At 42.8% G+C, this 24,350-nt stretch overlaps 1 protein-coding gene across 7 annotated transcripts in view; it reads right to left on the bottom strand.

Annotated features, from left to right (window-relative positions):
* The window catches only part of NCKAP5 (NCK associated protein 5), an 883,253-nt gene that overhangs the window by 144,225 nt on the left and 714,678 nt on the right, over window positions 1-24,350 (bottom strand). For all 7 annotated transcript variants that reach the window (XM_087819892.1, XM_087819896.1, XM_087819894.1 and 4 more), the window contains one exon: window positions 22,536-22,655. In XM_087819892.1, coding sequence (XP_087676018.1) covers window positions 22,536-22,655 — 120 coding nt within the window. The remainder of the gene's footprint in view (window positions 1-22,535; window positions 22,656-24,350) is intronic.

Here is a 24,350-nt window from a genome sequence, read left to right as displayed (position 1 = left end):
CTGGTGCAGACACTATAGAAAACAGTATGGAGGTTTCTCAAAAAGTTAAAAATTAGAAGTGCCATATTATCTAGCAATTCCACTCTGGGTATACATTTGAAGGAAATGAAATTGCTGTCTCGAAGAGATATGTGTACTCTCATGTCCTTCGCAGCATTATTTATAATAGCAAAGGCATGGAATCAGTGTTAAGTGTCCATCAATGGGTGAATGGGTAAAAAAAGTTGATGTATATATACAATGGAATATTATTCAACCATAAAACAAAGAAAATCCCCACATTTAAGACAATTTGAATGGGCCTAGAGGACATTATGCTAAAATGAAATATATCAGACAAAGACAAGACTATATGATCTCACGCATATGTGGAATCTAAAATAAAACCCTCATAGAGACAGAGAACAGACTGATAGCTTATTTCAATGGCATGGAGTCCTGGGATTAGGAATTCTGGCTGAAAAAGAAGTATTTTTAATTTTAATTGATAATGCCACTAGCTTTCCAAAAAGTGTAACACTTCACAGATAGGTAAGTGCCCTCTATATGACATTTATAACAGTAATAAATATCACCTCCCTCCTTAATTATTTTGAATAAATTGGATTTAAAAGATATCTAATTGTTACCTCAATTTTCATTTGCCTGAATACTAATGACTTTGAGCATCTTTTAAAATGTTTGTTGACCATTTGGTTTATACTTCAGTTAGCTGTCTTCCCAAATATCTGCTCAATTATTTAGTGTTTTATTTGTCCCCTCCTTGTCAGTTTGTAAGAACTCCTTGTATATTATAAATATTTATGCTTTGCATCACAGATATTTTTTCTGAATCCACTGTTCGTCTACATTCTTCCTTAATATTTTTAACCAAACTTTATTTTTATAGAATCAAATATGTTCACCTTTCTTTTTAAAGTTTCATATATTTTTTATATTTTCATATTTAACTAAGATCTGTTTCTTAATCTTATATTTTGTTTCCCTGGTTTGTCCATCCTACATCAATAGCTACCGGATTTTCTTTACTTGATTATAGATGTGGTACTCCCTATTATTTTATAATATCTACCATTTCCTTTACATTTAAATCTTTTAATCTATCAGAATTTATTTTTTATGGCATAAGATAACCAATTATACATATTTTCTATATGTCTATTTTTTCCAGATATGTAGCTAGTCGTATAAGTAGCATCTTTCAAATAATCTACTTTTATCTGTAGAATTGCAATGGTGATTTTATCATATATTAGATTTTCATATATACTAAGATCTAATTCTGAATTCTGTATTTTGTTCCCTTGGTCTGTCCATTCCTATATTGATTTTAAATATAGTACCTGTACAGTATGTTCTGATATCTAGTAAAACAGGCTCCCTTGACTTTTCTTCTTTTTCACACTTTTATTAAATTTTTTCTTATCAGGGATTTATTCTTCCAAAATCATGTTAAAATAATTTCATCCAAATCCATCTTTTTGGGTGTGAATTTTATCATGTGGTTCAGTGCATTTCTTTTTAAAATTTATTCCTAAATATATTACAGTCTTAGTCCTGGCTATACAAGGGCTTCACTTCTAGGTGATTATTACAAGAGTGGGCAAGAGCTATTAATTTTTATTATATTTACCTTCAATCAAACAAGTTTACCATTTGTTTTATACTAGTTTTTCTAAATTAGAGATGGTTTCTAAGTATGTACTTAAAAATTAATAAAAGAGATATTTGCAGTTTTACTTTTCTAAAATTTATACCTGCCATTCATTTCAAATGTCTTATAACATTTACTGGAACCTCCAATACAACGTAGGACAATAATGCTGACATCAGGCGTTATTGTTTATTTCCAGATTTTGATTGAAATTGAAATGATTTCTGTGTTTTTTGTTTGCCAGCATAATATGTGATGTGTCTTCATTGTTATGTATTCTCTATTATATTTAATGTTTCCATCTATTCCATTTTACTTAGAATTTTTATTGGGAATAGGTATTAAGCTTATGAAGTACATTTCCAGTATCTTTGTCTCGACCATATGGTTTTCCTACTCTACTTTGTTGAGGTTGTCATATGCATTATGTTGAGATATTTCCTGGTACTGAACCACCCTGGCATTTCTGGAATTGACTCATTTGGTTATAATGTCATTTTAAAGACAATTCTTCATTCTGTTTGCTAATGTTTCCTTTACAATGTGTGCACCTAAATTCATAAATTTTATTTGTCTATAGCTTTCATATGTGTACTATCTTAACCTGATTTGGGTATTAAAGTTATGATGATTTTATCTTTCAGATGGTCTGAAATGATTTAAATAACACTGGGATTACAGGCTTTTTACTTTTATCTTTTTAAAATGTGTCTTTATTGATTTCAGAGAGAGGAAGGGAGAGGGAGAGAGAGAGAAACATCAGTGATGAGAGTCATTGACCGGCTGCCCCCTGCACGCCCCCTGCTGGGGATCGAGCCCGCAACCCGGGCATGTGCCCTGACCGGGAACCGAACTGTGATCCGGATCCTAGGGCGATGCTCAACCGCTGAGCCACACCAGCCAGAATACAGGCTTTTTAAGAGTTTAGGTAAAGCTCAGCCGTAAGCCCATCTGCTCTGGGACCTTTTTCAATGGTAGATCTTTAATCATCTTTCCAATCTCTTCTGCCGGACACTTAACTTTTCAGTTTACATTTTGCTAGGCAATACAGTATTTCAAATTTGTTGCAGCAAACTTCATTATGTTCTTGTAAACGATTATTTTCTCTTATATCTGTGACTGTTCTTTTCTCTTTCTAATATAGTTCAACTCTTTTCTTTCCTTATTTGGTCAAATGATAAGTTTAACAATATTATTGGTAATTAAAAATGTTCTTTGAAATACACATACTAAATTATACACACATTCTTGTTATTAATTTAAGCTTTTATTGTTAGTTATTTCTGCTCTGTAATCTCCTTTGGTTTATTTTTTGTCTTTTTCCTAATTTCTTAAAATGAGGATTAAGTCGCTTTATTATGTTTCTTTATTTTTTAATTACTAAAGACATTTCAATATACTCAATTTCTACTTTTTCTATGTCCCATATAAAATTTCTGCTTTTGTCCTGTCTCACAGGTTTTGGTATGAAGTATATTTCTTTACACAATTCACAGATTGTTTACAAGGCCGCCTATGCCCTCCACTTTGATCCAAGGATTGTCTAGGAGGATATTGCATACTTTCCAAGTAGCAATATTGATCACTTTTTTATTTATATATAATTTTATTAACTTACTTTCAGGGGATCGGCCTGTATAATTTACACGCTTTATTTCATTGAGCTTTTCTGTGTGGCTAAGGCATAACTAATTTTTCCAAATGGTCCCTAGACACACAAAGCTAATGGACATGCCTTATTGAAACAATGTAGGGTTCCATATACAGCTATTAAATCAAGGTCACCGGTTATATTTTTGTTTCTTTATGTCGTACCTATTATTTGCCTGTCGAAGCTGCCCAGCTCTGAAAGAATCCGTGACTGTGGTCTGAAGTCACTTTCCGTAACAATATTTTAAAGAATTTTGTTCTTGCATTGAAATGTTTGCTTTTCATGTATAACTGCTGTGGTATATGGTGCATACAATTTAATGACGATTAAATTTTTACTCGTGACTTGTAATTTTTTTATTACCTAACGTCCCTCATTATCTGTTTAAGGCTTTTAACCTTAAAATTCTGCCTTATCTATTATAATTCCCCCACGCTTGCTTTCTTTATGCGTGCATTTCTCAGGCGTCTTTACCCATTCCTTTATTTGCCCCTTCCTTTACCATTACAGATATTTTTTAAATAAACAGCTTGCCATTGGGTGCTGTTATCTAACCGACTCCACCTGATCCTATCTCCCTTCCCACCTGCACGCATTGCAGCGTCCTGTTCATACACTTAATTTCTTTCCTTCCTCTTCCGTTCCATCTCATGATATATTCTTCTTTCGTCTCTTTCCAAGTCAATATTTTATTGGTTTAAATTACTATTAGTGTCATTTTCCCCTTGTTAACTTCAACATTTTAGTGTCATCAGTTTGCCTTAGAGCATACACATATCTCCCTCGCATTGTGAGGAAACCTGGTGCCAACTCTTTGCCCCTCCGAGACACAATGTCTCCTCTATCTTTGTATTTCCCTGACCTAACCTCATAAATTAAGACCTTAAAATTACCTCTACCTCCCCCTTCTTTCTTCCTCCCCCCTTCAGTGAGATCTCTGAGGCATTTTCCTCTCCCTCCCTCACCACCGCCCCCTGCAAGGTCCCACTGAGGACAGATGGCTTGGCATCCGAACACCTAGACTAATGGAGCGGCCACTGCAATATGTGCCTGTTGCTTCAACGGTCTGTATGGAACACACGTGTCACACATTCTCAAAAGTCTACCATTATGAGTGTGTGTGTGTGTGTTTGCCTGTGTGCATATGGTATGTGCACATGTTCCTAACATTTTCCTACCACTGATTGGTATTATTAATTTACTTGTATTTTAAATAATACATTTTCAACTAAGTAATATATGAATTAATTCTCACTGTAAAGAATCCAAATGCTACAAGATAGTGTCACTTGGCCATCCCTCACCCTGTTCCCTTCCCTAAAGGCAGCTACTGTCACCAAGGTGGCATGTATTTTCCATATATGTGCATATGTACATCTCTGTGTGTGTTTATTATAAATAATCACATTATATCTTTGCAACCTCATGCTTTCACTTAATATATTTAGAGATCTTTCTGGGTAAGCATGGTTTAACTTGATTCTTTTAAACTGTTGCGTAATATTGTATAGCATGGATGTTACAGTTTTTTGATGAGCATTTTGATTGTTTCTACAAATTAGTAGAATTGCTATTTAAAACAGTGTGCAACCTTTTACATGCCAAGTTCTGCCCATGAGTAAATGTTACTGTAGAGTAAATGTGGACACATGGACTTGCTAAGTCAAAAGGCAGATGTTTTTACTATTAAATTGCTCCCCAAGAATCGCTGTGCTTATCTATAACCTTACCGGCAATGCATGGGGTTTACATTCTGAACAACAGGACATGAGATTATTTGTTCTTCTCTGTCATTTTTAATCCTTGCCTGCGTGCATTACAGAACATCGATCACATCGTTGCCTGAAAGAACACTATTTCGCATGTAGCAAGCTCTCTCTTTGGCAGCACTTAATATTCTCACAGTTTTAACTTATGCCAGTACATTGGGTGAAAACAGGTGTCCTGTGTTTTAATTTCTGATTAGTGAGGTCAGCATTGCTTCACACGTTTCTTAGCTATTTGTGCTTCTCGCCTGTCAATGGCCTATTTCCATTGTCTTCCTCTCCGTTTTTTTCTAACTCATAACAAATCCATAACTAATTCGTAGGAATTATTTACATACTTTAGATTTTAATCTTTAATTGTTATATACATTAAAGTGTTTCTCTCAGCCTGTTACTTGCCTTTGCCTATATTTATGGGATATGGTCAACAAAAGTTTTTAAATTTTGAGGTAACTGAATTTAACAACCCTTTCCTTTATGATTTCTTGGTTGTATGCCTTGTTTGATATGGCATCAAATATGCTTAGGTTAAAAAATAGTCTTTTGTATTTTCTTCAGTATTTATATAGTTTTTGTATACTTACAATACTAACCCATGTAAAATTTACTTCTTTACGGTGAGGTAGGGCTCTAATTATTATTATTATTTTCAAATGAATTGCCAAATACCCTCCAATCCTTTATGCATAGTTCATTACTCCTCATTACTGCTTTTATCATAAAATAAATTCTCATTTAATAACTGGCCTGTTTTTGGACTTCCCTTCCATCAACCAATTTATCTCTTCTTGGTTCAAACCCACTTAATTATTATAGTTTTTCAGTATATTCTGAAGTATCATAGGATAACTTTTCCACCCCAGACTTCTAATTTCAAAACTATCTTGGCTATCTGGGCTCATCTTTAACTGCTCAGGTGTATTTTATAATCAGCTTGACAAGTTCCCTAAAAATTCTGTTGGATTTTGATTGAAAATGCATTAAATTTTAAATTGGCTTTAGGAGAATTAACATTTTTATAACATTGGCTTTTTTCCTTTTCAGGGATATACAACGTATTTCCACTTGTTCATTTCTTCCCCTTTTCTCTTATTAAAGTTTTCTGTTTCATTCATTTAGAGCTCACATATATCCTATTAGGCTTATTGCTAGGTAGTTCCAATTTTTTATGCATGTTATGAATGGAATCTTTCCTCAGACACATTTTCTGGTTGGTTGTTACTGAGATGTAAGAAACTTAATGGCTTTCTTGTGTCATTCCAATGTCGGTCTACCTTGGTGAACTTAAAAGATTTTGAATTTTCAAAACTCTTCATAATTTTATTTCTGCAGCCCAAAACCTTATTTTCCAGTAATAAACATTTAAATTGATATAATAAATTTAAAGTTTCAGAAGTGGGATTCACACCTTGGTGTAAGGGTCAAACTCGCCTTTACATTATTTCTTGCTGACTGAGCATCCATTGATTTCCATCTCCTCCCCACCCTTCCCTCCACCAACAGAAACCAAGCTGTAACAGAAAGGACTCCTGGTTCCTTGCCAAATCCCTCATTTTACCCACTGAGACCTAAAGACTTTACCTGACGTGTCTAAGGTCGCACAGTGTAGCCCTGGCTTCTATGATGGTTATTAGGATTTCTAACATAACATGCAAGCAGTGGCTTAACTGTACCTCTTTTACAAATTGTATAGGCTTCTCCACACAGCTTTTATCCATTTTAATATTCCACGGAATTTGTATAGTATTTTACGAGTGTATGTGAAATGTAAAATTTTCCATGCCATGGCAAATACTGTTGGTTTTCAATTACATACTTTTTAAAAAGGAGAAAGTTGGCCATATTTATATTGTAACAGTATACAAGTGCATCTTGTATACTGAAGTGACTGAAGGAATTATCAAAATGCTTGAGAGTGAAAGCCGATGAAAGGTTATTAAACCAAAAAAGTGCTTTAAGTATCATGAGAGAAGCAAAGAAGTGTAAAAAAATGGGGCAGAACAACTATAGAGGAGTGATATTAAGTAGCTATTATTGGTAACTGAATACATGGTGCTATGCCCTTCACACATGCTAACTGGCTTAACTCTAAAACATACAAACGACCAAGAGGTAAATACTGGTTTTTGTTTTCTTTTCACAGATTAGATATCAGAACTTTAGAGATGAAATTGCTTGGCCAAAGTCATGACAATAGTGTGTAGCAAAGACTGAATAGAAACCCAGGTATATCGAACTCCAAAGCTCTGTTCTAACTTTCTATTTATTTAACTAAATTCCTTACAGTCCAGTTAAAGATACACACCTATCCTCCCACTTGGCAACACTTTATAACTACAAGTCTTGGGAACATTTTAAACTATGAACTGAGACACAGAGGCATCTACTAAAAACGCCGGTAAACTGAACATTTTCCGCGATGCCTTTGAGGGAGTACTCATGACACCTCATCACTAATCAACAGCCCCAAAGTCCTTGTGGAAAAACTTCGCGTACAAGCAGCTACACGGAGGAATATCAAATACATGCTAAGCGAAATAAGCCAGACACAAAAGAGCCTGCATTATATGATTCCATTTATACTAAACTCTTGAAAAGGCACAACTAATCCATAGTGACAGAAAGCAGATCAGAGGTTGCCTGGGGCTGGGAGCTGGGGATTACGCTGAATTGACTGGGAAGGGGAACGAGGGAATCTTCTGGAGGTGCCTGATCGATAATGCAAACATTCTCCAGAAACCCGTCAAAACCATTGGCAGAAGAGGCTGAATGGTCCCTCTTAATCAAGGTAAGGACTAAGATATATCAGGAAATTGCTCCTGAGGAGTCCCAGATAAATAATATGTTAGGCAGATCCTGTGTCTCGGCTGTCCGGGCAGAGAATCGCAGCACCATTTAGCTACTAAAATAGACAGTCTGGAAGCTCAGTGAGCCATCAATCCTGCTAATCTATCCAGCTGCTCAAAGGGCATGCATGAGCATCTCACGTGTCCTGCTTTGATACGGAATTAATGCAGCTATTTTTTCCTTTTGCAATAGACATCGCGTTGCAAGGAGAAGATCATTGTGCATCGGAGGCACTGGCTTTCAGGTTCTCTCTTTCCTTTCAGTGTCCCTTGTTTTTACGGCGAGTTCTGCAGCAGCATCAATGCTAATGGTATTTTGCAGTTGTATTATTCTGAGATCTTTACGCAAATTCAAGGATCTCGATGCCTGCCTTGAACAACGTCAAAGGTAACAATGAAAAATGAGCGAGGCGTCCTGGAAAATATCTGTATGCATCTCATATTAACAAAGGCAGAGCAGGTTCCACTTTGAAATTCTGATTTTCCTCACATTAAAATTGCCTTGAAAGATACCTATGATGCAATATGATTCCGATGACACGATCCTTCATTTTTCTCTCCGATTCAATATTTAGTACTTGGGAGGAAAGAGCCATCATGAAAAGGAAAAGCTGAAAACAACTTTCTCTTATAGGGAAACCTGTACTTTTAATTTATAAGGTGGACATTCAGGAATCTTATATACTTGGTAAGGGTTTCAAAACGGGTCTGAAGGAAAGAAAAGTAAAATGGAAAGTGTCCCATAGAGGCGAATGAATTAAAGGTAAAAGGAAGCGATGGTGCAGAAAACCATCATGGATTAAATCTTAATTTAGGATTCATTTCTCTTTTTTTTTTTTTAAATATATCTTTATTGATTTCAGAGAGAGGGAAAGAGAGGGAGAGAGAGAGAGAGAAACATCAATGATGAGAGAGTCATTGATTGAGCCCACAACTCGGGCATGTGCCCTGACCGGGAATCGAACCCTGATCGCCTAGATCCTAGGTCGACGCTCAACTGCTGAGCCACGCCCGGCCGGGCTCATTTCTTAATTAAGAAAGTTAACAGGTGGGCTTCACAGGGTCACTGAACATGTTGGGGTTTCTGTATGTGGGGAGAGACCCCACTGCCTTCCTTGCTCAGTGTCTCGCAGGATTCTGTGACCCAGCCACGTCCCCTCCGCTTCGAAGTTGGCCACCAGATTAGAGGGCGAGCTCAATCCAGGCCCCACCGCGCCCAATGCCAGCGCACCTCACACACATATTCCTGCGTAGTCATTCATGGAGTCACTGAACTAAAAGCCCATAAAGATCTACTTAGAGCTAAATATCCCCGGAGAATCCCCAGAAATACAAACCTCGGGAAAGTCCAAAAACAACAAAAAAGTCAATAGCGAAGAGAATTGATTTAATACAATCTATTTGGGGCCTAATACCTCATTTCCTCAGATGGGTTTGTCAAGAATATTCTTGCTGAGCAAACAGATCACTTTTGCTGCTTCCCTGTTCCCTGCCGGCCAGACACAGGCCCCGCGCCGTAGGAGGAGACAGGAACAGTTGCAGCATTTGTCCAGCTTCCCCTCAGAGCCGACGTGCACCGTATTCGAGACATGTTTCCATTGCTTTATCTGTCCAGATGGGTCGTTAAGGGCCTAGGAATTTCCGGAACCTGCCCAAGGTCACCCAACCAAACTGCGGTGGAGCAGGGACTTGAATCCACAGCAGCTCAGGTCTTAGTCGCCTCTGCTCCCCGACGCCTGACTTCTCCCTGCTACCTCTCTGGTTCTCTCCAACATGCCTCCTTGAAGTTGGATGTGTCCAGCCAGCCCACTCCACCTAAACCATTTCCCAAAGCTGCCCTTGAGGATGAAAAACCATTTCTCATCCCTCCTTAATTCAGGCAAATTTCAAATCTCTGACCCCGTAGCATGGTGGGAAGGGCCCAGTGTGGGAGTCAGCACTCCCGGGTCCTAGTCGGCTCTGAGCTGACCTGCGAAGTCACACCAGGCGCAAATTGGTCTGAGCATCAGGTAACAAGGCGGGAAGACCACCTGATCTGGAAATAGGGGACTCTAATATTTCTTGGCATTAACATGTCCTAGAGAAAGTGATTGATCATGTTACCAGGTTATTAGATTCACTGTTCTCATTCGGGGAAATATCAGTTATCTCCACAATGGTGTTGTCTCTGATTCAGGTTATTAGGACACCACCCAAGTGTATTTAACTTGATTTGTTCAAACTGTAGCACATTGCCAAGTCCAAACAGACCGTTAAATGCCTTTTAATTGGCTGATGTGCTGAAAGCTACTGCAGTATCCTTTCCTCACCCAGCCCTGGAGAAAGTAATAAAAATGACAATTGAAGATGACGCCCTACGCAGGCAGTGGGTACTCTGGACCCACTGGTCTTGGGGCCAGGGGAAGAACCCTGGCTAAGAAGCAGCAGTGGTCTTTAGAAGCTTCATTTCTTTATTTGTAAAAAAAAAAAACACAGTAATACTCTGGGCCTACAGTAAGGACCCAGTGAGCTGAGGTCTCTCTGAGAATGAGGTAGGACCTCAAAGCCTTATTTTTAATGTAACTACAGAAAGCTATTTGGAAAGCTCTAGTGTTGGTCATGACTGGCCTTCCCCTACACAGTCTTAGAAATACACTTTGCAGCTTCTCACAGCACACCTAAGGTGACAACTGCACGCTGACTCCCCAATGAACCCCCGGCCCACCCCGCCGCGCCTTCTGCTTCGCGTTACTTTACAGGCGAGCTCCCTCCCGTCCTTCACTCTCCCGCCCTTGCAGCAGGACAAGGGAGAGGCTTACCAACCACAGAATACGGCAGGAGGCAGTGGCGATGCGTCTGCGCGGCCTGTCTCAGGTCACCAGTGAATCGGCGATGACCCCATCTTCAGAACAGGGTCTGTGACATACGGGGCAATGTCCCTCATTCCAGGGGGCCTCCGTGCAGGTGAAGGGTCTGACTTCCCAGATTTTACAGAAGAAAAGGCATTATTTTAATTCTTGGTTCTGAGACACAAGGCAGACAGGGATTGATAGAAACTGACCCCGGGAAGGATACAGAGTCTTTAAAGGCTGCTACACTTGATTGTATGAAGATGGCCTATGAGCAGGAGGAGACTTAGTGACATTTCCCTGGTTTCCCAACCTCACAAAGATGCCCCATCACCTTACTTGTCTGAAGAAAATTTTGACTTGGGCCCATGTATGTGTGTGCATGTGCACATGTGTGTGTATGTATGTATGTGTGTGTGTATATGACAGTGGTGGTAGGTGGGTGGGGGGATATCTTTTTGCCTTTGAAGCCAGCCCCAACTGTTTTGGGGCAGCCAGGTACCCAAGCTACACATCAGGATAGGAGAGCTGCCCTGGGGAAGACTCACCGCCATCCCTCTGACCGGCTGGGAGCCACTGGGAGCCCGGGGCTCATACCATCCTAAACAGCAGCAGCAGGGCCGGCACAACTGAAGCCAGTCCCACCGGTGCCCAGGCTCTGACCATCCCAAGCTGCACTGAGCCTTAGGCCTGCCTCAGGTTCTCTCCTCAGCCTGGCCTGGGTGGGTTCTGATGAGATTCCGGATGCTTCCATGTGCTTCCTTAGTGTACACCCCATCCTTCCTCGGATTCCCTCACCCATGAAGCCAAGCCTTCAACAATATTCTTCTCCTGTGAAGCCTGAGAGGTGGAAGGCTGTTCCGAAGCCTCCTAGAGAGGGGCAGCGGGTTGGGAATCACAGCCGGCTCCAGGGGGCGGCTCCCAGGTGTGTCAGGGCGGGTCTCAGGCTAGTGCCCCTCAGGGTAGAGAGGTCATAGAACAAAGCCAGATTGCCTTCCACTCCTGGAAACACTGGTCTTTCATGTCAGAGTGTGGGTTACTAATCTTTTCCTGCTAGGAGTAAGATTTCCCATGTGATACCCAGTCCACTGATAGTAATGGATATGTCACTCGACTTCCAGTGCCAAGAAATTAATACTCCAATCTGTATAATCAAACTCCCAGGTAAACATCACCATTCCTTCCTCGGTACTTTCTGTCCCTTGCACCTCCAAATCCTCACATTTATCCAAAATGCATGAAAATGTAATACTTAGTAACAATTTTTACTGGGGGAGCTTTTAAGGTTACGATGATAAACAGTTATTGCATGAAATTCACTAAATCCAGGGTTATCAGGTTTTCCTATGTGTTTGAAATATGAAAAAATATTCAGCCTGAATGCTGCATGCTATAAGGTGCATTCCCTGAATTTACATTTCAATCGCTCATCTATTTCAACATAATATTGATTCATGTTCAGGTTTTGAACCTCCGTTTAATGTTAAAATCCTTAAAAAAAAAATCTCAGACAGATTTAGGCTGCTCATTTTTCATCAGTTTTCTTGATTCAGCTTAACTAGATTCCTCCTCAGATAACAACCCAGAAGGAATTGTTGAAGGTCACAGCGGCAGAGAATTCAACCGGCACAGCACCCCTCCGAGGTTTTCGCTTTCCTGCAGAGCTCAGAGAGTTAATCTGATAATGTTGGAAGGAACTGGGAAGGCCAAACAAGATCAAATCAGGTTAAGACACTTTTATAACTTTATAGTTGTGATTAAAGCCAGGAGCCGCGCTGACCTAAATATAAACCCCAGTATTAAGCTTAGTCCTGAAATGAATCCACAAGTGGCTCTTTAGAAACTTGTTACCCTAAAAAACTCCAATACATCCTTCAAAGTCCAGATAAGCTGTTACCACCTCTAAACAGCTTCTCCGACACCCCAGATAGTGTTAATCACTCTTTCCTCCGAGAAGCTCTGCTGGTAAATATTTCTGTTTCTGTTACTCCCCTACTGCACAATTGTTTATTCATGTTACCTGTCTCCCTATTACAGGTAACCTGTGTCCTCAGTAGGCGCTCAATGAATTTTTGTTAAAATAATGGATGCAGCAATATATTCTGGCTGTACCATGAATATGATTGTGGAGTCTGGTGCCCGGGAGGTCTGAGAGTGTGCACCGTATTTTAAATTCAAATCCTCCATTACTAGAGCAAAGATAGAAAAGCAGGTTGCCGGCCAGATTTGACCCACAGATATTTTACTGGGCTTCCTCAGTGTTGAGTCAGATGCCTACCTTTAACAATTGAGAGGTTGCACACAAAAGTCTGAATTTCCAGCTTCTTAAAATATCTAAGGCTACGGCAACACCTCACAGCATTCCTGCAGTGGCCACAACTGGCTGGACTGCCAGCAGAGTGGAGACTCCTTTGCTCATTGCTGCTCCCGGCTCAGCGCCTTAAGGCACTCAGTTGGCGATGCTGGCCTTGGGATGAGCGTTTTCCCTGTTTCAGGCGACAGGGTGGTTTATGGAGAGCCAGCCGTGTGCTCTTGAAAGTTCTCCTGGAATAAAAAGCCCCCTTCCTCAGTCTCCTACACACACCTTGCTCTCCAGGTCTCAGCCCGTATTGCTGTGTCACTTTGTAAGTCTGCTGCAGTTCTTGTTCCATACAGGCTGCTCCTTCCTTCCCAAAGCAACTGATACGGATTTGGGATCTGTCCAGTGTTAGGAGAACACAAAGAACAGGCAGCCAGGTGTCTTCCACTCAGAAACTTGAGCAGGGGGTTGGCACGGGAGAGAGAAAAACTCAGGGCCATGAAACTGGAAATATCAGTCCCTCAGCTAAAGGGTGTCTACATAACACAATTTCCTACAGCACAGGGAACAGGCAACTCCAAGGTGGAACCGCCTCTGAGGTCTCACTGGCAACAGGAAAAGATAAAACAAAAACTGACGCAAAAATAAAACAGCAACACCAGAGTTCACCTAAAAGGAGAGAGAGTTCCTCCGGTCGTCTGGACTTGTCTGAGCAACATTTCAAAGTCTCCCTTCCTCTTCTTACCTACACAGAGCCCTAAGGGCCACTCTCCGTCCCTTCTCTCCTCGCCCCCTGTGGGGCCATTTCCTTTCGCAGCCTCTGCTGGCAGGCTCCCCCCTTCACCCACAGGTCCGCTCCGTCATTAAGTCACTCGACATTTATTGAGGCTCGCTTGTGTTCAATTTATATGCTGGAAGATTCAAAGGTCAGTAAGCAAGGCCCTTGTCCCTATGAGTGTAAAAGCCAAAGCGAGCAAGTAAAGAGTAGGCCTCGGCCCCTGACTTCCTTAAACAGAGCGCCCGTGCCCTCGGTAATAATGCCGAGGGCAAGCACAACATGACAGGGCATTTAATCCCGATGCCCTATGCAGGGCTGGCGAGCCTGGGTCTTGCCAAAAGAAAAAAAAAGGAAGAAAACACCCCTCAATTGCTTTGGGAAGGAAGAAGAAACATGTATGAAAGGAGAGGAGCTGAGCTGCTACGTACTAACAAAGTGACACATCAATACAGGCTGAGACCCAGTGAGCAAGGTGTGTGTAGGAGACTGGGGGGGTGGGGGGGTCATTCCAGAAGAGCTTTGAAGGCATCTGGGTTTAGAAACAGGACTGGAAGGAGGAGAGAGACTCGCTCACGCTCCACATCTGCACAGGCTGTTCCTTCGGCCCTGCTTGGATACCCGCCTCGCCCACCTACCAAACTCCTATCACTGTGCCAGACTCACACCGAGGTGTCAGCTCCTCTGTCATCCCTTCCCCAACCTCCCACCCAACCCGGGTGTCCCCTTCCCACCCTGCCCTGCAGCATCTCCTGAGCACATCCCCCTGTTCTCAGGGGTGCCTGCAGACCACACCTCTGAGGGACCACATGTGCCCACACAATGCCAGCGCACACACCTTCCGCGCCCCAGCTGTGCTGAGTGAGGCGCGGCCGGGCGGGGTGCTGGGAGCCAGGCCCATTCTGAACAGAGGAGCGGGAACAGCATGGAACAGCGAGAGGGAAACCTAGGCCGGGCTCTGCCGGGTGAAGGGGCTTCTGCTTGGCTAGAGTAAAGAATTTGTGTCAGGAAAAAAAGAAAACTGAAGCTGTTGAGGGTGAAGCAAGTCTATGGAGGGCCGCGGGTGCATTTTGGAGAGGGGGAAATCGTGACGTGTCATAACCCCAGATTTTCTTTCACTTGATCCCAAACCAACCTCAAGTAGCGCATCTCATCACTGACAGCCTTGCTCAGCAGGGTCCTATGATCTTTCAAAATGTGCCCCCCCCTCCCAGAGGCCACTTTCTGAACCTCACACAGATTAATGTCCTTCCCAGAGCCTATTGCAGGGAGAGAATCCCTGCTGCACGCTCTCCATGTGTTCCCATGTCTGACAGATGCTGTGATCATGCAAGATGACAGAGCACTGCCCGTGGGGACCCCGCCCTCCAGGCCGGGGTGTCACTCAGCACACTGAGGCATCATAGGCCTGTTCCTCCTGCTGCCCTGTGGGTCCTTCTGAATTAGGCCCCAGGTCTGCAGGGCATGGCTGGGCCACCTCCATGGCTGGCACACAGCAGCTCCAGGGTCAAGCTCATCCATTTCAGACACTCCTAAGGAAAACTTATGTCCTAGCAAGGTGGGAATTCAGGGAGCTGCTCTGAACTTGGGTGGATTATGGTGCCTCTTCTCTTGACTTCTTAGCTGTGGCTCAAGGGAGATGCTGCTCCATCAGAAGGAAGAGCTTCCAGAGCTAGAACTCAAACCCAGAGCCGTTCCCTAAGGCGACCCTCATTCGCTCACCCGCTCTTCTTTCCCTTGTTGCTTGCCAGGTATTCCAGTGCCCTCTTAACGAGTTTTTTTTCATCTCACTCCCAACTATATATTTTGAAAATACCCCAAAGGCAGAGGTATATGTCTTTTTAAAAGCAAAATATATACATTTAAAGATGTTGAATGTGGTTGATGTTTTCCAATTTATCTGAATAGCCACATAGCCTAGAGAAGATGCCTTTGCGTCGGCTGTTTAATTGGTTGTTCAGTTCCAGGTAGTTCTGTGTGGCTGTGTTCATTACGAAATGGCAAGTTCTAAGGTAGCAAAGAGTGCAAATGCCTAAGATCTGCTTTTCAGAAATAAAGAAAAGGAATCAAAATATGAATCGGTTACCTAGATATAGGGGATTGATAAAAAAAATACACATAAGCGGACAAAAAAAGGCATTCAAACAGAGATTACAATCTTACTGCAATAAGAAATATTCCCTTTAATGGTGTTGCCATTAAGATGGTGACACAGGTCGTTTCTGATTTCAGTCCCCCTCACAACTGGCAACTATCCATAAACAAGACACAGCTGTGAAAATCCCAGAACAAGGGATGAGATCACAGGGACGGAGAGGGACTATGTTAAAGGGTAACAGGGAAAGCACACTCTGACCTCTGACCCTGCTGCCCCCTTCCCGACGGCACAGTGCCACACTGAGAGGGCCCACGGGGCCTATGGTTTCTCTAGCGGGAAAAAGAGCCCAAGGGAGACACCCAGCCTCTCCAGCCTGTAGGTCACTCCCTGGGAGGTCCATGTGGGACTTGCCCCATGGGGACTACAGGGAGACTGTGGGGCTTGATACTGGGGATCACACTGGGACAGAGAAGGGGGACACCATGTTATGTGCCCATTATAGCTCAATAAAACCGGGAGAAAAGGCATAAAGCAATGAGCCTGTTGCATACAAAAGTCAAACACACAAATAAGGAAAAGAAAATATCCCCACAACACACACCATTAAACTGAAATTAAATAAAAAACGTATGGAATATGCAGTACAGAGCCATCAGCAGGTGCACACTGAATATGCGTTACGAACGGCGCTGGCCCTGCGGAAGGGGGGAATGCCACATTCACACAGTGCTTGCCCTCAAGGGGACGACTGCTGAGGTGAAGTGAAAAGGTGACATGAAATCCCTGCTGACTGGGGTCACACTGCACGACCTCCACCATGAGCGATGAAGATGACATGATTCCACACGGACCACCAGCTGCCTAATAGTGTGGCGCAGGTCATCAGCGCCACAGGGGCTCCAGCAGCGGAAGGGAAGGAGAGAGGCAGCGACCTAGGAAGGGCCCTGAGGGGTGGCAGCAGGACTCATGCTTGAGGGCAGGTGGGGGCGGGTGTAATATGGCGATCTGCTGAGACAGGCCAGCTAGCCAGGACAAGGGAACAGGGAAACTGAGACAGATAACTGAACAAACCGGCCGAGCAATTTACAGCAGATACGGCAGGGCACCTCCCTAGAGATACCATCTAGGCCTCAGTTGTGTTTCAGCCCCAGGCCCAGAAAAGCAGCAAAACCAGGATCAGCTGCAATGACTAATGACCCCCTGCGCTGACACTGAGCAATCAAGTGGAGACCAGGACCCTGAAGGAGCACGCCTAGAAAACTGCTGAATATTCCCCTGAAGCCCTCCCCTGAGGCCTCTCCTGATTCCCGCCTGCCTGTGAGAGATAAAGCTTCAAGGCAAAGGACCCAGCAAGTGCTCTCTCTCTGGGGAGCAGCCCCCACCATTTCCTTTCCTCTCTTCATCCCCCACAGGTGTGCATCTCCTAAACTCTAAGGGACCCCAGGAGACATGCAACCAGGGGAGCCATGGGCAGGCGCAGCTCATCCCAGGCCAATCCCTGAACCTGATCCCAAGGCCTCCTTTTCTCTGAGTTTCCAGAGAGCTACACAGCACAGCCTAGGCTCTCCTGTTGCTTCTATACTAAGCTGTCTCTTGCTTTACTGTCTCCAGCTTTAATAAATGTTCCCTCATAGTCACCTGGACTCGTGCTGTGAAATTTTTCCTGCACAAAGTGAAGAACCCACACACTACCGGTGGGCCCTAGGCAGACCTGCTCAGGGCCGGGTCCCCTGTCTGGTAATATTGCCAAATAAGACTCTTGGATAGATTTATACCTGAAAATATAGATTGAGTGTAGGAAAAAATAATCAGAAGCTCCAGTAGAATTTTAAAATCCTCTCATCTCATCTAAAATAACAAAACAAAACACTAGCAAACAGAAAGTCATCGCTCCAAGAAGTGACAGCAAGTTTTTACACTTTGGTGCTCAGCTGTCAGATTTTCAACTGTTGGTGTGAATAATCTACATTATAACATTGTTTTCTTTTTATCTTGGCCTAAGGATATGGGTACTGGGACTCTTTGAAATATCAGATAAAAAGGAAAAGAAAAAGCTGTGTGAGGCAGGAAATACGAGAATGATGTCCTATCAAGGTAATGATAACACAGGCATCCAAAACAAGACACAGGCAGAACACACAGGGTGTGTGTGTGGGGGGGGGGGGGCGCACCCACGGATACCACAAATCAAGAACCTTTTAGAAATGCGTAAAAATGGCAGCTCCTTATTAGGACTGCACCGCAATAGCCCTAAATGTCAGAGTGTGGAATCAGGAAAGGGTTCCTCCCATCCATTAGTGTTTCCTGCAGAGGGCAGGAGAGGAGGTGAAGGGAGGAACTCTCCTGACTGTGGATGCAAATTCCCTCTTTGTCAATTACCAGCTGTGACGGAACCTCTCTGTGCCCATGTCCCCATTTATAAAATGGGTACAGAGACAGTTTCTCCCTCATAGGATAGTAATGGAGATGAAATCGGTGAATGCTGCAAAGATTATGGAGTAGTATCTGACATGTGATAAGCACAATGTATTCATTAAATAACATGTTTGCTAGGGCCAAATAGTATGCTTCTTTGCCTAGGGATCCTCATATTAGAGTCCTCCAATATTTATTTTTGTTGGTTTATTTTTTGCATCAAACACATGCTTTATACATTGTATCTGATTTCTAGTTTTTGTTTTCCTCAACAGTGGGACAAGACTTTAAAGGCACCTGAGTAGCAATATGCATGCAGAATACCTCTCCACTTAACACAATTCCCTGTCTCCCACAATTGCTTTACAGTTAGACACCTATTATTCACTTGATCATAAATACTTCTTTTTAGTGACTTGCGTTGCTAGATACTTTTGAAGCACTCAACTTTGTTTTATAGAAACAGTTCTTTTTGCACCATATTTCATTGATTTATATAGTAGTTAAAAAATACATACTTACCATGACATGTACTACTGGCATAAACATACTGAGTTACAAACATGATTCATTCATACTAAGCATTCAACTCAACTGGTAAGAGAAGTACACTTAGTATAGAGCTCTCTACTAGTTGCAAATGTTCAGTAAGTTAAGAGTCTTGCTTAATATATGATTTACAAGAGGAAATGGTAAGCATTGGTTAATCTGCCCAGTAGGTTCAAATAAGTTTAGTTAGACACTCCAGTTCCATCAAGATAATTACTTTCAGATTTCATTTGCGATTCTGGCTTCTCAATTCTTTAGAATTTAGCTCAAATTGTAAATTTTCATATAAAGGGCCTTCTTAATCTGATTTGTCACTACACACCATCCCAGAGATAATCACTCTGGAAATTGGAATCAACAGAGAAGTTTATTGCTATTCTTAAGATTTTAATTTTAAGGTCAGGCTTTTTTCCTTTCCCATCATGGACCTGGTTGGTTTCCTTTGTAAGTGTCCCAGAATCCATCAATGGATCCATAAAAGGACCCCCTTTTGTTCCTCTTATTGGAGTTGACTAATAATATCCATGCAATCTTTTATTCTCTATTTCTGAGGGACAAAAAATTGACGGTTTCTTATAAGTTATTTTCTTTTCCACTCTGTACAACCTATCTACTAAAGTTACAATGGGCTGGTTCAACAATCTTCTTTCTACAATTCTCTGCAGATGGCTACTTCAGATTGTGGAGACCATTAGCCTGTGTTCAGCAGATAACACTGATGAAGTTTTCTAAGATTTTCAGAAAACTACTGAGAAACCTACTGTACTGAATCTCCAGTCCATGGGCAGAGCTGTAATGTCTACAGTATTTAGGACCAGGCACAGTGGTGGACTTGCCCCATCCACCAGCCACACCCTCAGATAGCTGGTCTGGTCGGGCGTGCCACACAGTTGCAAAGCATCCCCATTAGACAGGAAAGGTTCAGAAGTACAGAGGCATAAAACTCTTAGAGGTATGCAAAATAACTCCCCAGCCTGCAGAATGAATCTGCATCATTTATTCATTATTCCACTCAACTAGTAATGACAGAGCTCCCACAGGTGCAAAGCAAGCCCGGGCTGCTTCTCCCTTAGCCAGTGCTCCCTGTGTATTTGTGTCCCCAGAGAATGACAAATCATGAGGTGAATAACAAACAGGCCACCTGACAAGCCAGCGAGGCTGTCCACGACCGTGAGCTATAAGGTGTTAGAGGGCAGGCATCCCGCTTTCTATCCTTCACAGAACTTAACGGCCCATCATTTTCCAGGCCATTCACAGGGGAACGGCTCCCGAAAGTGAGGACTTCTCGGGGAGGAACAGGAAGCCTGTGGCCTGAAAACGCTCATCGAATAAACACTGAGTCCTACTGTGAGCATACACACCATTCCCTGCCATTTGGATGGGGATTTAACAAATTCGTGACGGCCAACGAAAAAGCTTAAATAGCTACGGTACAGGTCTTGACTGTGGAAACAAACCATCGTGATTCAGAAACAGGGAGAAAAATATGGTCCAGAAAAGCCTCAAGTGAAATTAGGGAAAACAGAAAAAGTCATGAACATGCAACAAATATTAAAATAATTATAATATTGATTATGAGAGAGGGAAAGAAATACCACTTTCTACAGATGCAAGATTCTCTATGACCAACATTTATTGTGTGCTGGACTAGGAAACAGAAGATTTTTTTCCACACAATTTTTGATCCGTAAATTATGAATTATGCTTTAACAGATAAAGCAGGAAGGAAATTAATTTAAGAGATGAGATCTTTTTACAATTCAGAAAGCTGTTTTATTTTAATTTGGGGGGATTACATTTGATGTTCAGCTTTACTAAACATCTTTCTTTCTTTGAGATGAGCTGCAATTTTTCATTATTTCCCTGAGAAGTCCAGCAAAGATGTTTGTGTGAAAGTTCAGAGGGGAAATTAGCAACACCGTCTCAACCATCTGGAAAAGTGAACTTTCTAAGATAATGGAAATGCTCTATATATACACTGTCTAAAATGGTAGCTGTCAACCATATGTGGCTTTTCAACACTTGAAATGTGGCTAGTTTGACATAGGGAACTTCATTTTAGTTTAATTTAACTTTCAATTTCAATAGTGCCATGTGGCTAGTGGCTACAGTGTTAGTGTAGTTTAGAGGATACCTCTATCTTTTCTCCTTCTTTCAGGCAATTAGGCCAGGCAGCTGGGGATTATTCTTTGTAAATTAATTGTATATTGCCCCTGTGAAACTTCACATACCCTTTGCAAGCCAAGCCTCAGCATGCTCTGAGCAAGGCTCACAGAGCTTGTTTGAGCAAATATGCATATTGATATGATTTTAAAAAATAGAACAGAGGAAAGATCAGTCCTCTACCTCTCTTTGCTAATTCATGTGTTTTCCTGCAGTCAAATATATTATTGAGAACTTTGTCAAAATCAGCTAATAGGTTTGATACAGTTTTAATTAGCTAGTTATTAATAATAGGAAAGGAGCAAAAGGGAAGGCCAGGCATCATAACATGGCCATCTAGGCAGCTTCACCAGGAAGCTGGAAGCACCAACTCATTCCCTGTAGATCACTGGGGGAAGGGGTCCAACAAAGGGGAGATAGATGCATGCTCAGTGATGTTGGGATGATGTAGGGAAGGTACCTGTCAGTCAAACCTGGGAATAGAAATAACTCGCTAGAAGGAGTGGAGCCAAAGAAAGCCCACAAAAATTTGGGAATACATAATCCCACAGATGCATAATCCCAAGAAGCTCCCTCTCCTGGCTCTTGGTTCTTGTGCCTCTCCTCCATTTGCCTATGTTCCTGGAAGACGCAAGGCCCAGGACCATGTAGACCTCACATGCAATGGACTGATGGACTACAGCTGGGAACACAAACTAAGCTAGCCTGATGTTGGACTGCACTGTGCCCAGACATGGAATGGAAACTCTGGGTAAGGCTTTAATCCTAGCTCTGCTGAAGCCACAGCTGGACTTTCTCCTTGGTAGGATGAAGGGAAATGGGACCTTGGAAACTCAGGGGTTTAATTCCAAGGAAATAAATCTTTCTATAATATCTCATCCTTGTGTGTGAGTCTCAGAAAATTATTTTTCTTATGGCATTGCAAGAAGCCCATTGCCAACAGCAACAGGTGGGAGAGCACCCCACTGATAACAGTTTTACTTTCTATGACTTCTCATGCTATAAAAGCAAGTAAAGAAAGGGCTTCATGGAAGCACTTAGACAAAGAGAACCTGTAAAACATTGAGGCAGAATATAGGAAGTATTGTGTTATGAGGAGGAATGAGAGAGAGAGAGAGAGAGAGGGAAACCCCAGGCATTATATAAAACTCTTCCTTGCTTACTGTGGAATATGAGATTACTAATACTGGTCTCCCAAGTAATTATTTCCTGACGCCGTTCTATAATTTTGCTTAGTTTACTAGGGGGCACCTTCTGATTGTCCCTTTTACCACTTACTATTTGTTGATGCATTTCTTTATCAAAACGTAGCTTTAAAAAGTCAGAAATTTGAGAAACGTTAAATTTTAATGACATCCCTTAAGAGGGGAAAGAATGAAGTTTCCAATGTAATATGCCTTGCCCGTGGAGACAGTGATAGCATTTGAACATAAGTAAATTCTTGTCAATAGTATTTCAGTAGCAAAGATCATTTTCCACAAAAACACATACCTGGAGGAGCATATCAGAAGTCGGTCGGAGCCGCTGCTGGAACAGGACACTTAACGTTCGGTTCTGTTGTTCCAAGTCGCACACTCTGGTCTTCAGCTTTACACATTCCTCCCTTAGATCCTACAACAAACACACCAAAGGACAAAAAGTCTAAAACTGAAAGATACTTGCGCATCTTATAGCCATATTTTATCTGATATTTCAGGCACGTTAGTAAAAAATACTATTTTTGATCTTCGAAGCCCACAGAAATAAATCACACACAGTGTTTTCTTCCACGGCCCATTGTCTGATAGAAAGACTGTGTGCAGGGAAGACCAATATTTTTTTTTTTATATAAAAGCACCTTGAAACCAGAAATGCATTCACCCAGCGTGCTATTTTTGAAGATGGTAAACCTTCGCGATATAAAGTCAATTTAAGTTTCCACCTGCGTAGTCGGCCTTTTCATTGTCTCCGTAAAAGCAATCATAAAGCACAAACCGCAAGGACAGTAATGTTTTTGCAGTGAGTAGAGATGTGATGAACTAGAGAAACTGGCTTCTGATGGCGCCTTGCCCCGTCGTTCGTGGGAACGAGCTGAAATTCTGGGCGCCGTGGCCCAGAGAGCCGGTGATGCGTTTAGTGCGGGCGAGGCAGCTCGGGAGTGAGCAGCTTCGAAAGCTTTGACGCATTTCGGTCCTGCTGCTGGGGAGGAGAGTGACCACCTCGCCATCGCTGGGGGCAGCTCTCTTGAACAGCTGACACCACAGCGGCCACTCCCAGCTTTGGTGAGGGAGCCGACCCACAGCACTGGGGACTCTCCGAGTCCCACCAAGGACCTGCCCCCAGACTGGCTTGCGATCAAGACACTAACTACTCTTAAATGTCTACACCCTCTTTGATGGGGCTCAAGAGAGACTAGAATAACTCCCCAGTTCAAGGTTCTTCAAAAAGCTGACTCCGTTCTACATTTTGAACTTTACCTTTCAGTATTTCATGATTTTTTTAAAAAAGGCTTTTGCTCTTAACCACGCAAAGAACAAGGTCTGCTTGTTGTTCTCAAAGCTCTTCCCCCGCCAAGGCCATTTCCCCCGCATGCCCTCTTCCTCCGTGCGGCTCCCTGGCATCCAGCTCAACTCTCCCTGGCTCCCCGCTGGCCCCACCTGCTGCCCTGCAAAGGCCGCTCTGCTCCCGGGCCGGGAGCCCCTGACCCTCTGACATGATGCAGTGAGCGCTGCGCTCACTCGATCTTCTATTTCACTCCCTAGATTATCTCGTCCATCAGCTGTCACCGTCCATCAGCTGGCATCGTCCATCAGCTGTCACCATCCATCAGCTGTCACCGTCCATCAGCTGGCATCGTCCATCAGCTGTCACCGTCCATCAGCTGGAACAGTCCTCCGAAGGCGCGCAAGAGACGCCAATAAGCAGCAGCGCACTGTCTGAGACGCTTCTGCACCCTGCACGGCACCTGGAGAGGCAGCTTCAGGACTTCGGCGGGAACATTAGGGGGACGGAGACTGTGACTTCTGTTCCCTGGTGACGGTGCGCAAAGGGAGGCAGCCTCTCAGCGCCTCTGGTTTGTCCACTGACGCTTTCTGACGCGGGCCGCCACAGGCTTTACAGGAGGCTCTGTAGGCAGCAGAGGCCCCGGTCAACAGCTCTGACCCCGCGGTCTAAGCAGGAGTCACAGACATGAGTGGGCCTGTTCCACAGTCTGTGACAACCTAAGTGTGAAGCCAGAGAGACCCCGCTTCTGGGGCTTTGCCAGAGGTGCCATCACCATATCCACACGATTCACTGTATTTACAGCGGACAAAGGAACAGGCCCGG

Source organism: Miniopterus natalensis, chromosome 8 (genome assembly GCF_054644295.1).
Source record: "Miniopterus natalensis isolate mMinNat1 chromosome 8, mMinNat1.hap1, whole genome shotgun sequence".
NCBI classification, from domain to species: Eukaryota; Metazoa; Chordata; class Mammalia; order Chiroptera; family Miniopteridae; genus Miniopterus; species Miniopterus natalensis.
Note: the sequence above shows the minus strand (reverse complement) of the source record. Positions and strands in the feature narration are given on the sequence as shown.